This window comes from Fusarium pseudograminearum, chromosome 4 (assembly GCF_000303195.2).
Source record: "Fusarium pseudograminearum CS3096 chromosome 4, whole genome shotgun sequence".
NCBI lineage: Eukaryota > Fungi > Ascomycota > Sordariomycetes > Hypocreales > Nectriaceae > Fusarium > Fusarium pseudograminearum.
The window spans coordinates 5,799,750-5,813,177 of record NC_031954.1 but is presented as its reverse complement, the minus strand read 5'-3'; the positions used below and the strand labels follow the sequence as shown (position 1 = coordinate 5,813,177).

General features: G+C 48.3%; 6 protein-coding genes across 6 annotated transcripts, besides 2 other annotated features; 4 read left to right on the top strand and 2 right to left on the bottom strand.

The window, feature by feature from the left end:
• Nucleotides 1-76: 76 nt before the first annotated feature.
• Nucleotides 77-915, top strand: FPSE_04271 (uncharacterized protein; the record flags this gene model as incomplete). Its single annotated transcript, XM_009257389.1, has 6 exons — nt 77-88; nt 197-240; nt 382-435; nt 646-739; nt 797-850; nt 907-915. The coding sequence occupies 6 exons, from the start codon at nt 77-79 to the stop codon at nt 913-915; spliced, it is 267 nt and encodes an 88-aa protein (XP_009255664.1).
• A 563-nt stretch (nt 916-1,478) lies between these two features.
• Nucleotides 1,479-3,839, top strand: FPSE_04272 (uncharacterized protein; the record flags this gene model as incomplete). The annotated part of the gene is made up of 5 exons (XM_009257390.1): nt 1,479-1,718; nt 1,766-1,854; nt 1,908-2,497; nt 2,545-2,682; nt 2,731-3,839. 5 exons carry the CDS (start codon nt 1,479-1,481, stop codon nt 3,837-3,839), a joined length of 2,166 nt encoding a protein of 721 aa, XP_009255665.1.
• A 345-nt stretch (nt 3,840-4,184) lies between these two features.
• Nucleotides 4,185-4,688, bottom strand: FPSE_04273 (uncharacterized protein; the record flags this gene model as incomplete). Its single annotated transcript, XM_009257391.1, has 1 exon — nt 4,185-4,688. One exon carries the CDS (start codon nt 4,686-4,688, stop codon nt 4,185-4,187), a length of 504 nt encoding a protein of 167 aa, XP_009255666.1.
• A 34-nt stretch (nt 4,689-4,722) lies between these two features.
• Nucleotides 4,723-4,751: a microsatellite.
• A 1,966-nt stretch (nt 4,752-6,717) lies between these two features.
• Nucleotides 6,718-6,740: a microsatellite.
• A 6-nt stretch (nt 6,741-6,746) lies between these two features.
• FPSE_04274 (uncharacterized protein) lies at nt 6,747-7,652 on the top strand (the record flags this gene model as incomplete). Its single annotated transcript, XM_009257392.1, has 1 exon — nt 6,747-7,652. The coding sequence occupies one exon, from the start codon at nt 6,747-6,749 to the stop codon at nt 7,650-7,652; it is 906 nt and encodes a 301-aa protein (XP_009255667.1).
• A 1,734-nt stretch (nt 7,653-9,386) lies between these two features.
• Nucleotides 9,387-10,922, top strand: FPSE_04275 (uncharacterized protein; the record flags this gene model as incomplete). The annotated part of the gene is made up of 1 exon (XM_009257393.1): nt 9,387-10,922. The coding sequence occupies one exon, from the start codon at nt 9,387-9,389 to the stop codon at nt 10,920-10,922; it is 1,536 nt and encodes a 511-aa protein (XP_009255668.1).
• Nucleotides 10,923-11,723: 801 nt separating this feature from the next.
• Nucleotides 11,724-12,685, bottom strand: FPSE_04276 (uncharacterized protein; the record flags this gene model as incomplete). Its single annotated transcript, XM_009257394.1, has 3 exons — nt 11,724-11,897; nt 11,952-12,519; nt 12,597-12,685. 3 exons carry the CDS (start codon nt 12,683-12,685, stop codon nt 11,724-11,726), a joined length of 831 nt encoding a protein of 276 aa, XP_009255669.1.
• Between the last annotated feature and the right edge of the window lie 743 nt (nt 12,686-13,428).

Sequence of the window (13,428 nt, the reverse complement as noted above, 5' to 3'; positions counted from 1 at the left end):
AGGCCATTCTTTTACGACGACGAAATCGACGAGCAATTGAACGACGACACAGGCTTCCACCGCCCTACGATTCAAGATGGTTTCTTACGTACGTCCGATCTCCCTGATACAGTCACTCGCAGCGACCCTTCTGTCATCACCAATGACCTCCGGCATCTTCGACCAACCGATCATAAACTGACGTGATTATTGACAGACTCCCATCCGCATGGCGGAATTCAAGAGCAACTATGGTCCTAAGTATGTCTTGTCCCTCTGTCGTTCTCGAAAAGCCCAACGACGAGTTTCCACGATTATACGAGCGAACTGCGACTTTGGAGATATCGAATAATGGCCGATTTAGATCTGGAAATAGTGACGTTGACTAATGCTCTGAAATAGGTACCACGCTCAGCCCAACCTCGCTGGCTACACTACTCAGTCTGCCTTCCGAATGTGAGTTCAAATCCTACAACAAAAGTCGATCGGGAACCGAAAGCATACGAACGAGTCGAACGCCAACCTCCCTTCCGTTTCCCCAATCCTTTCGATGTACAACCGCGGGAGACGGATATTACGGGCGAGGGGGATTGAATTGAATCGACCGACGATCATGCTGGACGACCAAATGCACCTTTGCGAGCGAATACTAACAGCACCGTTCAGTGCTTCCCGTCTGGCCATGTACGGTGCCCCTGCCGCTGTTGGTGTCATGCTCTTCGCCAATGGTATCCCCCGTGTGCAGCGCGATATCCTCCAGGTACGAAATGACCATACGAATACCAGATCTTGTTTGAGATACTAACCCCCCATACAGAAGATCCCCATCCTCGGTGGCTTCTTCCGAAAGGAGGTTCACCCCGCCGACAACGTAAGTCTCATGCGCATCGAGGAGCCATTCGAGTCAGACACTAATTGCGTATCTAGCCCTTCTAAATCAACTGGTGTATTGCGGAAGATAGACGTTGGTCAGCGCCGGTACCGGCTCTCCTTGTAAAGATATTTCAATAGACATGTTCTGAGCCTTGAAATTATTTATGCTGTGAAATGTTGGGTCCGTGATTGGTCGATGTTTAAGTGGTTAAGTAGAATCATGAACAAGAACAGGCAACATATAAGTAAGGATATAATGCTAAATATATGTGATAATAAAAAGCAAGTATAATGAATGTGTATTTCTTCTTGCTATATATTATATCGACTCCCCAACATCGGCGCCGTCGTGAGTCGCGAGCCTGGTGTAATTGTTGTCAGTGACCTTGTACAAGGTACAGTGTACATGTTGACTGCGAAACACTGTTTTCTCCCCTACAACCACGAGGCATCTGCTTTACATCCATACCACGCCGATTCTACCACCGATCATTATATAACCTTTTTCTTAACTTATTTAATTCTTTTTCCCACTACCGAAACTTTCTATCCTCTAGGTCATGCGGGACTTCACTCGTTAATATTAATCTTGCGACTCAGTCAAGTGCTCTTGAACACTTGTCAAGATGGAATCCTCGTCGCCAGCACAGGCTTCAAACTGGTATGAGCTACTCACTGGCGATTGGCTCAGTCGGCCAATACGCGCAGTATTAGTCGGTGCCCTCGCGCTTCCTTTTGTTATCTGGCCTCGAAATCAACCTCAAAATTCGAGCCCTCGGCTATTTGCCTTCTTTGTCTATTTGCTTCATCTTGCTTCTATCCCCTGGCTATATCTCGTAACTAAACTGGTCCCTGAACCCTACCTGGTGAGTCTCCCACATATCGGCAGATTACAGAGACTGATGTGTGATAGGATGAGATCTTTCATATACCACAGGCGCAGAAATACTGCCAGGGTCGGTTTTTAGAATGGGATGACAAGATCACGACACCCCCAGGCCTGTGAGTCTCAGCGTGCAAGGAGTCACTGTGCTCAAGAACTAATAGATAACCAGTTATCTCGTCTCCCTGATTATTCCTGGAGTCGTCCAGCGAAATGGGAATCTTGACTATGCCTGCAGCGTGCAGAATTTACGAGCATTCAATGTCTTTGCACTGGCGGTCCTGGCCTACTTAGCTTTGCAGTGCCGTCGTGAGATCGAGGCACGGCTTTACGAAGCTCGCTTTTCTACCAGACTGAGCAATACTTCTCAGTATGCAACCCACACTGCCTTTAATATTGCCTTATTCCCTCTTCTTTTCTTCTTCTCCGGTCTGTACTACACCGATGTTGCCTCTACTGCAGCTGTCCTGGTCGCGTTTCTAAACCATTTGAAACGCATCGGGCGAGATCGAAACTCGGTTCTCAGTGACCTGGTGACGATTTCTCTTGGTGTATTTACACTCTTCTTTCGCCAAACAAACGTCTTCTGGGCGGTTGTGTTCATGGGTGGATTGGAAGCTGTTCATGCTGTCAAGACTTTGAGACCAGAACGGGTTGACCAACCAGTCATCCTAACACTTTCCGAGCAACTGAAGCACTATGCTTGGCGATATTCTCTTGGAGATATCCACGACCCGCCATTACATGCAATGTGGCCAGATGGTAAGTCAAAATGACAAATGTCCAGGTCATCACTAATCGAAAATCAGACATGATCTTTTGCGTACTGAGTCTGGGTATCGCGGCGCTCTGCAACCCGATTCGCGTCGTTCGGCAGATATGGCCCTATATCACCACTCTTGTATTATTCGGATCCTTTATTGCTTGGAATGGCGGTGTTGTGCTTGGTAAGTTGTTCAAATTTTGCTACCGGGTTCAGAATTAACAAGCAGTAGGAGACAAGTCTAACCATGTCGCTACTATTCATCTTCCACAAATGCTCTACATCTGGCCCTTCTTTGCCTTTTTCTCCCTGCCGCTCCTCATCCCATACGCTCTCCCCTTGGCCAACACCCTACGTCGCCTTCACTACATGGAGACTTCGTCTCGGTCTATCTCGTCCTCATCCAACAAGTCTCCGTCTAGAAAATCTAGCAGCAAGGTCTCTAACTCTAAGGGGGGTGCAGCAGTTGACACGCCGGGCAGCGAATACCCGCAGCCGTCGAAGGAATTGCAATATTTCGAACTGATTTTCGGCAGCAAAATCTTCCTTTGGCCCCTTTATCTCTTTGGAACTATCATTGTCTCATTTGGCATTGTCCGTTACAATACCATCATCCACCCATTTACTCTGGCTGACAACCGCCATTACATGTTCTACGTCTTTCGATACACCATCCGACGGGCTTCTTGGATTCGATACGCCTTGGTCATTCCCTACACTGTGGCCCGCTGGATGACTTGGGGTACTATGGCTGGGTGTTCGCAGTGGTTTATGACTATGCATGGACCCGCGTGCTCTACATATTCGAAAGGAGACGGAAAGTCCCCATTTCTCAACCACCCTGCCTTTGCAAACCGCGGTGCATCGCCGCAACAAACTGATGCTGTATCTCCTGCCGAGGCCAAAGATCTAGATGCAAACCAACAGCAAGAACTAAGCCAAGCTTTAAAGAAGGACCCTCTATTAGCCTCTATCGAGCCAGCTACTACCTCGACGGGTCTCATCTTCTTGTTTGCCACGACCCTGTCGCTCATGACAGCTCCTCTAGTTGAGCCACGGTATTTCATCATCCCCTGGGTGATGTGGAGATTGCTTGTACCTGCTTGGAAATTCCATGACCATGACTCTCAAGGTGTTGCTGCTACCCTGGAGAGACACCCAAAGACCAAACCCTTGCTCTTGTTCTTCCAGCGCTATGATCTGCGTCTTATACTCGAGACGTTTTGGTTTATCGCGATCAATGCAGTAACAGGGTACATTTTCCTGACTAAACCGTACGTGTGGAAAGCAGAGGATGGCACTGTACTGGATAGTGGTCGACTCCAGCGGTTTATGTGGTAGACCTGTGCGGTATAAGAGGTCAAGTGGTTATTGCAAAAGATAGTCTTTTTGTATTTTCCTCGTTGCAAGCATGTCTGCGACTTCAATCAAGTCTTGCCATGATATAAAACATACCCAGAACGCCGTGCCCAGGGCCTATACCTTTGACCAACCCGTAACCATATCCATACCCAGTTTCATGTCGAGTGTCCCGAATCCATTTCCAAGGTCAAAGTGACACTAATTCTCCATTTATCATGAAGGACTTCTCGTGCCATGGGCGATACTTATTCGTATCGTCCCTACACAGCTTGTTGAGAAGGCAAGAAAAACAAAAAGGCATCAAATTCCATCCAGTGGCGCGGCTTATAAACTTAAACGATCCAAGCTTAGACCATCGTTGCTTCTCACGCGACGAATAACGCCAAGTTTGAAGAACTTCTCTTCACCGCCAGGAGTGCGTCCGCCGATATACCATTTATCAGCGCCTATCACATCGCGAAAGCCTTCGCTGCTGCTATCGCTCCCACGCCGGGCAGAGGATCCAGGAATGGGAATGGCGGCGCCGTGGCTGGGAGAGGTGGACGTTGAAGGTGAAGAGGATGCGGTATTGCGGGGAGGGCGGATAGCGACGCTTGAAGCGGTTGGTTGTTGCTGAGGCTGTTGGTGATGATGTGATGGTGAGGTAGATGGTGATGTTGTAGACGTTGAAGATGCAGCGGCGGCTGTGGCGGATGTCGTCGTTGCTGTTGTATCTCGGGCGTGCTTGTTTGCTTGATGTTGGTGTGTTGATGCTGTCGAGATGGAGGGGCCTTGAGGACGGAAGGCGGCGAGGAAAGAAGAGAGGAAATATGGTCGTTGTGAAGGCATTTTGTGATTATCGGTTGCTGTGTCGTGTGTTGATGTAGTGTCGAGTAGAGTAGAGTAGAGTAGCCGAGCGACGGTCCGAGTCGGGTCGAGCTTTGATCGGAGTACGTCGGTGTTGATTATTCACAGTAACAAGGTAATGAAAGGGATCTGGTCCTTGTTTGAAGTAATTCTTTTTGATTGTGTATATTGAATCACCTTGTATCGTAGGGACGGAAAGTGGGTAGTAGTTGGTAGTTGTGGGAAGAAGCAAGGAGTGACAGTGACATGGAGCGATAGTGATAATCTGGGGGTAACTTAGTAGTCTAGTCGGTCACTGACGTCGAAGGTTTTTTTGCGGGGAGTCGTCCAAAGCCGAGCCCGCAGTATTATTTCGATTCGATCTAGAGGCGAGCCTAGCAAGCGAAGTGAAAGTGGCCGGTAACACCCGGAGAATCTGCAAACGTAATGTTAATAGCAGGGTTATCATTGGAGGTCAGTGTTGGTTAGTCTAGTACCTGCAAGGAAGAGGTAGTCAAGGATGGTGTGCACGTGTTTAACGAGAGTGCAACCAACGCTTTTTCAACTGTGTATGCACAAGTCAATCTCTTATTAAAAGAAACAGAGGCTGCACTAGTTCGACTTGAAAATGCGGAGGTGGCAGTAAAAGTGAGTTACAGCTGGGGGTTGAGTATATTCTCTGATTGGGCGAGGTAGTTGACGATGTTGATGGCTGGCGGTTATTATGTTAATAAGTGGTTAAGCCAAGAGGTTAATAATCCTTGTACAGACGACCAACCGATACAACTATCACAATGAATCCTCAATTACAGTTGATTTCGGTAGGCAGCCTGGCAGCTATAGGTACCGATCCAAGTACTTGATCGTGATCCTTTCACCCGTCTCACGCACCTAGGTATTCATTGAACCCTGAGGGAAAAGCAAATAATGGTCATTTTACGCGATATTCCTTCCACGCCTAGACTTTCCCATGCATATATACCATGTAGCATCAAACATGATGGATGGGCAAACTCTTGATTCAGCTGTTGGAGATCGCTCCCAGACAAGACTAGTGGAGAGCCCAACCCTGTTTCCAACCTTGGTCTCTCTCTCGGCATCGCGATGATAGCAAACTGTGATGTTTATTAATTATTAATTGTCGTCTGCTTCATCGGCGACAGGACAAAGACTGAGGTTCTGTTCCATCCTCAAAACCCGCGTCTCCAAGCTCTCGGGTCAAAGGGAACCCTTGTGACAGGTCAGGCTGAACTGCGAGCATGATCTGATAAATCATGAAACTGCAACCATGTAAGCGAGGAGAACAGACGGGATGATCAGTGGTAGAGGGTGGTCGGGATTGGCGAATCAATGTTGGATTTACTTAGTAGTGAGTTGGTGGTTTAATATTCTACGAGAACAACTATAGCAATCTTACATCTTTAATGCCATAAGGAAGCAGTTATTGGATGTTCTATTCATGTATCCTGTACTGTACCTACCATCATCAGTCATAGTCATGATGGTGGTGTCGGGTTGGTCTGCCTCGGCTAGTGTTGTCTGTCCAGATACCAGGTTACCCTGGATAGGACTATTCAAGACACAGATAAGAATGACACTTATACTGACTGACATAATGTCTAGAGTATGCTGACAGTATAACTACCTACCTAGGTGATTGCCGTTTTGCAGTATAATTATTAGGTTCGTGCTACCTTCTCTTTACAGCATTCGTTGAGTTACTGGGTACTCCTCAACAACCAAGCCATGTCTATAGCGGTGAAGACCAACCCCTCCTTATTCATACAGCGCAGAGGAGAGGAGTAGCTACTATACCTAATGAATGACCCAATTCCCCTCCACACAAAAAACACCACATATCATGGATGGATACCCAATAGTCACCATAGAATCAATCTCTACATGCCCTGTCCATACAGAACAATAAACCACTTTAATCTTGACCATTCACTCACTACTACATACCCCGTCCGTGCAGCTACAGCTACAGCTACAGCTACAGCCTACAGCACAGCGCAGCACACGTAGCAAGCAGCCAGCCAGCCAGCCAGCCAGTCTATCATGCCCACTCTCAAAGCCCGCATCCTCAGCTGGATCATCTGGTGGTGGTTCAAGAGTACATGGTCTTCCGCAGAGGGCATCAACAACCGCATCGCCAAAGAGCGCCAGCGTCCTGAGCGAATCCCGCCCAAACACATCTACAAGGAGTTCGCTGTCGAGGACTACAAGCGAAAGGGTCGCTACGCTGACTACCTCGTTTACATAATCTCTCCCAAAACAGAGACGCCTACCCGTGGCCGCATCCTCTATCTCCATGGCGGCGGTTTCGTCTTTGACATCACCCCGCAGCATTGGGAGATCGTGGCACAGCTTGCCCGCCGTCTGAATGCCACCGTTACAGTGCCCCTGTATCCTCTTGGCCCAGAGACGTCCCTCATGAAAATGTACGAGTCCGTGCAGCCACTCTACGATGAACTCGCTTCTGCCCCAGACCAGACGCCTTTCTGGGTTGTGGGTGATTCAGCTGGAGCCACCATGTCTCTTGTTCTCACTCAAAACGCAAAGCGGGCCGGCCGTCAGACTGCCCAACGCCTAGTGCCCATCACACCATGCACTGATTCCAGCCTTGTCAACCCTGACTTGCATAACGCTGCTCTCAGAGACCCGTGGCTTGACGTCCCAGGCATTGCTGAAATCACAAGGCTCATTTGTCCTGAGATGGACACGCAGCACCCCAACGTGAGCCCCATCTACGGAGATCTGAGATTGCCGCCCATGCTGGTCTTTGCAGCGGAGCTAGATCTCCTCACCCCAGACACCAGGAGGATGGTCGATATGGCCAAAGACGAAGGCACCAAGGTCGAGCTGGTGTATGGAGAGGGCATGATTCACGTGTGGCCAATTCTACCCATCTGGGAAGGGAAGCAAGCTATCGATAAGATAGTCGAGTGGTTGGAGTATGCGTAAAGAGATCATCTGTCTGTTTTGGGGATATTTGGTCTTGGGTAAAGGCGTTGGGTCGGGGTTTGAAAGTGCTTCATGTGGATGATACCCGAGTGAGATGCGATGACGATGATGATAACGACTTTTTCTTTGTTCAAATGACTTTTCTTTTGTTTCTCATGATTTGGTAGAGATGAACCCCAGAAACACATACTTGTGTCGTGTTTATGGTCAATCCAACAGTGATATTGAACATATTCCGACAACACAAAATAGGCATATACATGGCATTTTTATTATTTCGGAAATATCTGTTCAGTGTTAGGCATGTCGTTGTGGTACATTCGGATACCAACTCAGCCTTGCATGCTGTATCGTGTTGTACGGTATGTAGTCGCACATAGATTTACACCTCTCAAGGTGGCACAAGATATCGCAATCACAACAGCAGACCGGCTTGAATTGTGGTCTTGTTCGATGTTCGAGATCAATAATTGATGTACAAAATAAACCAAGCTGTTGGTCAATGCCCAATATATATGTTCAGTCGTGTGTTGTTTATGAGAGGACATGTTCAAAGGAACAATCACATGACACGAGTATTTGACCTCAACTCTCATCCATAATATGTAAAACGAGCATTAAAACTCTCTCTTCTAATATTGCCAATCCATGTCCTCTCAGTTGACCGACAGTCAAGTCTCTATAACTCGGGGACATGCAGTGTCAACTACGGATGGTATGCTTCAATTGATAGAACCTAAAGTAGGACAATAAAAAGAATTTGGACGAAGGCGAAAAGTCGGTAAGAGGCTGCTAATCAAATCTATCCGAGCGATAAAGTAGGTGAGGCAACTTGCCCCGAGTTATGCTGTGAAACTATGTTGTTGAAACGAACTGCGAGGCTGAGGATATTTCTGTAGATACTCTTACAACTCAGAACTTCATGCTCAATGGCCTATAATATTCCCACTTGAGCAAGCATTTATAGCTCGTGTCTTGGACATCAAAGATCCTTGAGTACACCTGTAATAATTAATTATCTTTGCCAATGACAACGGACCTTGGCTCAGTGATTATTTCCAAGTGCAGAACATGTTCCGCCACAGGCCAAGCTTGATAAAGGGGTGTTGGCTAAATGCACCGCCGGCCAGCTGCAGAAACCCAAAAGGGATATTTCCAGCATCATTCCGAGGGTCGACACTCGATTTTAAGTAGTCGCCGAATGGCCACAACCTTAGGACCCCAAGACTGAGGTGACATTACAGCTCTGCCGCAGTGGTGACCAGATGTCCATCAGCCTGATTGCGAGATAACCATATAAGATGCGTCATGGTCCCAATTGGCCCCCAACGAACATCTATCTGTTCTGCCCAAGAACATCATTATCCTGTGCCACATGCAAAATGTCCGACAGAATACCAGTATTGATTTCAAAGAGAAATGTAACCAGCGGGAGCCCCCACTGAACAGTAGACTTGATCGCCTTGAACGTTGATGCAATATGCCCGTCGGCTTTGATGCAGTGTCAGTCACCTGGCTGGCAGTGCCAGGGCATCGACTATCAGAACAACAAGATATCTGGGTTATAAACCCTTCTATGCCCCCCAACTTGTTCCTCTGCCTCGTCATACCTACGCACATTTTGAAGCTAAACGAACCTCTGATTTTGACAACAACATCATTGCGATTTTTGGCTACTTATCTTGACGCATATCTTGACGACCACTTCTTGAAAACTCCTACACAACCGCCAAAATGCTGGTCCCTTTTCTCTCCGCCCTGGCGACCCTGATGCCTTCTCTTTTGATGGGAATTCTCATCTTGTGTCTTCTCGGCTTTGGTGCAATCGCCTTCAACATCTTCGTCTACCCCTTCTATCTATCACCTCTGCGACATCTCCCTGGACCAACCGACAACGCTTTCTTCTTTGGCCAGGCCGCAAAGTTCCTTCAGGTCCCTTGGTTTCCTGATCTCTTCTGCCAGTGGTCCCGAGACCATCCAGATGCGCCCCTTATCCGATACCTGAACTTTGCCAACGGCGAGACTCTCTTCGTCAACACCATCGGAGCATACAAGCAGGTTCTCCAGACCAAGAGCGCCTTCTTCGTGAAGCCCGCCTTCGCCAGACAATTTGCTCACGAGATCATCGGTGATGGACTACCCTTCGTCGAAGGCAAGCTTCACAAGCTTCGCCGAGCAGCCATCAGCCAGCCATTCTCAGCTCCGCGCCTCAGGGAATTCTACCCTACCGTCCAAGGCAAGGCGGAGCAGCTGGTGCGTGTTTTGTCTCAACGTCATGATAAGAATGGTAACGTCGAAATCGAGACCAATGTTTGGAAGACAGTTCTTGATGTCATTGGCCTCGAAACGTTTGGCCTTGATCTCAACCATCTCGAATCCAACGAGTCACCCCTGTTTGAGACCTTCACTACCATGATGCAGCCATCCGCACTCGGTCACATCGTCAATTATCTCAACTCCCTGGTTCCGATCCGCCAATTCATCCCAATCGCAGAATGTGTCGAGTTCTCCAAGAGCTGCACCATGGTCCGGGAGTTTATTCTGTGCCTTATCAACATTCGTCGCAATCTGGGTGAAAAAGGGTTCATCAACAACCAAGATGCTCTTCAGTGTTTGCTGGAGCACGACGATGCTGATTGGAACGATGAGAGCCTTGTTGAGTATGTCTTGAACCTCTTGGTTCTTGGACATGACACCACTGCCTGCTCAATCACATGGGCCATCCACGAACTCTCGCGCCGACCCGACTGCCAGCAGCGCCTGAGGGATGAGATCAAGATCCTGGATGACACTTGCCCCATGGTATCCTTTAACGACATCGACAAGCTTCCATACCTGCACAACTTTGTGCGCGAAGTTCTCCGACTCTACTGCGCGGTCGCAATGGCACCTCGCCAGGCAACTGAGGATGTCGAAATTGAGGGAGTCATCATCCCCAAGGGAACAGTCGTCCAGCTCTCGCCCGCCGTCATGAACACTCACCCCTCCGTCTGGGGTTCTGACGCTCAGGTTTTCAATCCTGACCGCTGGAATGACCTCAAGGGTGATGCAGCAAGTGCATACGCATTCGAGACGTTTCACAACGGCCCGCGAATGTGCATTGGCAAGCACCTTTCCATCATGGAGATGAAAGTGATGCTGGTAGAAATCGTACATAAGTTCGAGATCCACAAGCCCTTTGGGGACGAATTCAAGGAGGTTGCAGTCGCTGGACCAACCTTTACTCTTCGCCCCAAGGAGAAGTTGGTGGTGCGCTTGGTTGAGTTGTAAGAGCCAAGTGTAACACGAGGAGGAGTGGAGGTGGAGGAAAACAACACTGTACCTTACCCTAGACTGTACGACGCACGAGACACGACACAGCACACGCTGATGACATACCCCTTTCCTTTTTAGACGGCACGGCATATTAGACACGCTGCGGGACAGCGATTGCATTTTGGGCGTTTGGAGGCAAGCTTTGTTTTATTTTGACACTATGTACATGAGAGTAGATTGGACGATTTGAGGAACAAACATGAGGCGAAACATCTTGATACCCTATATATCCGCCAGGTATATGCAACGGACATGTAAAGGATGGGCAACATGTTAGAGTAATCCAGGGTAATTATAAATATGATTGATTCATAGAAACAAACTATTGACAGAATTGTGATTACAAAATAAGAGTGCATAACCCATGTGTGTAATGTTGCGTGATGTGGTATTCTACCACGCAATGGATCATCAAATACTGACAAATGTTGAATATGATCATAATGCCTTGATTGTAACTGAGCTAAAAGAATTCAAGACGCCGAGCTATGCCATATAATCCCCTCGCAAAATAAGTAATTGACGCCAATATTCCAAACACACCATGTATGACAAATAAAGAGGCCGTCGTATCGTCCGCCCGCCCGCTTGTTCAATCCTCAGTCTCCGTCGCTTTTCTGCTTCATTTTTGCCATAGTTAGTCTTATGCTACTCGTATGCTGTTTGAGATGGGCTTGTCACAAACTTACCTGAGGCGCAGGACTCGATCTAGCATCTCCTCCTTCAATAGGAGCCATACATGACAGCATCGTCGTCCTACCAATCGGCAGCCCAGCCGTTGTTCTCCAAGAACTCCTCGCAGGCTTGCCTCAACGCTAGGTTTGGCCGCAACTCCGAAGTGGTAAGCGGTTCGCGGGTGAGAGGGTCGCTTGGATGCCGTCGGAGATGCTCCATGATGGATGAACGCTCATACGACTTTCCGGTTTTTGTCTAGTGATACTCATGTTAGCGCTGTTGATTCCAGGACTTATTGACAAAGCTTACCACAACTGGATCAATCATGAATCCAAAGCTGATATCGTCAATCGCCCAGTCCGGAATCTCTCTCTTCTTCTCAGCGTCCGCCCTTGCTATTTCAAAGATGTTTTCCATCCTCTCGATCTTGGCTTGAGTCTCCTCCTCAATCTCCTGCTTCTCCATGCCGTCCTCCGTCTCCGCAAGCGCCGCCTCTTTGTCTCTGGTCAACATATCTAGCACCTCCCTTTCGAGATCCTTTGCTTGGCGCATGCGCTTCTTCTCGAGATCGTCCCAGCGCTCCTTCTTGCAGCGCAAAACAAGACTCGTGACCGCAGCGAGTGACCGGTCGTTGGTGGCGGCGCACAGCTTATGCGCGTGCAGTGCGCTGTCTAGAGAAGCGTCATAATCCCGGAGAGCTAGTTGTGCTTCGGCAAGATAATAGCGAGCTTTCATGTTGTCGGGTGTGAGCTGGAGGCAAGCTTCGCAGTCAGTAACGACCGAGTCCCAGTAATTTAACTTGAGACGGGCCATGGCGCGGTTGGTGTAAAGAGCCGGGTTCCTGGCGTCTGCGATGATGCTATTTGCGGGTGAACAACTGTTAGAATCACCCTATTTCTCTCCGGATTGCGCCAATCTATAGATATGATATATGTGTGTATGGGACGAGCTCACGCTTTAGAGTAGAGTGCTTCGGCGCCGACATAATCGCCGGCCATGAAACATCTGTTCCCCTCATCTTTAAGTTGAAGCGACCTTGACATGGTGGGCTGTGCGTGTATGCAGTCAGCCGCAGTAAGATATGTCCCGTGTCCGTAGATAGGTAGGTAGATAGCTGATCAGGATTCGGTAAATGATTGCGAGGCAGTATTCGCTTGGGTGTGTTTCGGTTGAATAAAGGAACTGATGTCCAGGACTGGGGTGGAGATAAAGAATAGCCGCACTGCAGGAATGAATGATTAGACAAGGCTCTCGATGGCGACAAGTAATGGAGGAAACATGCAGTCTAAGTGTACTGTGCTGCAATGCGAAAGATGGAGAGAATGAGAGATTGAATGACAACTGGCGAGCTACAATGACACCCCGCAACGAAATAAAATAGGCACGTACAACCTGTGTTATTGTTTTACATGAAAAGGACCCTGATTCAAGCAACCCAAGGGGAGGAAAAGCCTGCCTGTGATTGGATTTCTAAGCGCGTGTCTCTTGGAAAGTTCGAGAAACGGGCGGCGGGACTGAGCATTTAAAGAGGCTGGCCGAGAATTGCGGGGTGAAATAGGCTAACAGTTATCGATTTCCATCATGGGAAGTGTCATGTCATGATATCACTAATGTTACCGTTACCGTATTTGTATTCGTATCCGTGCACCCTTGTGAGATGGGTTACACGAGTCCTCCCTCCCAACTCTTGAACAGCATCATCTTTCTTAATCCTAGTACACTTGATCTTTATTCATCATGTCGTGTTCCTATCCTCCACTAATTCGACCTTCATGTCCCACAGCAG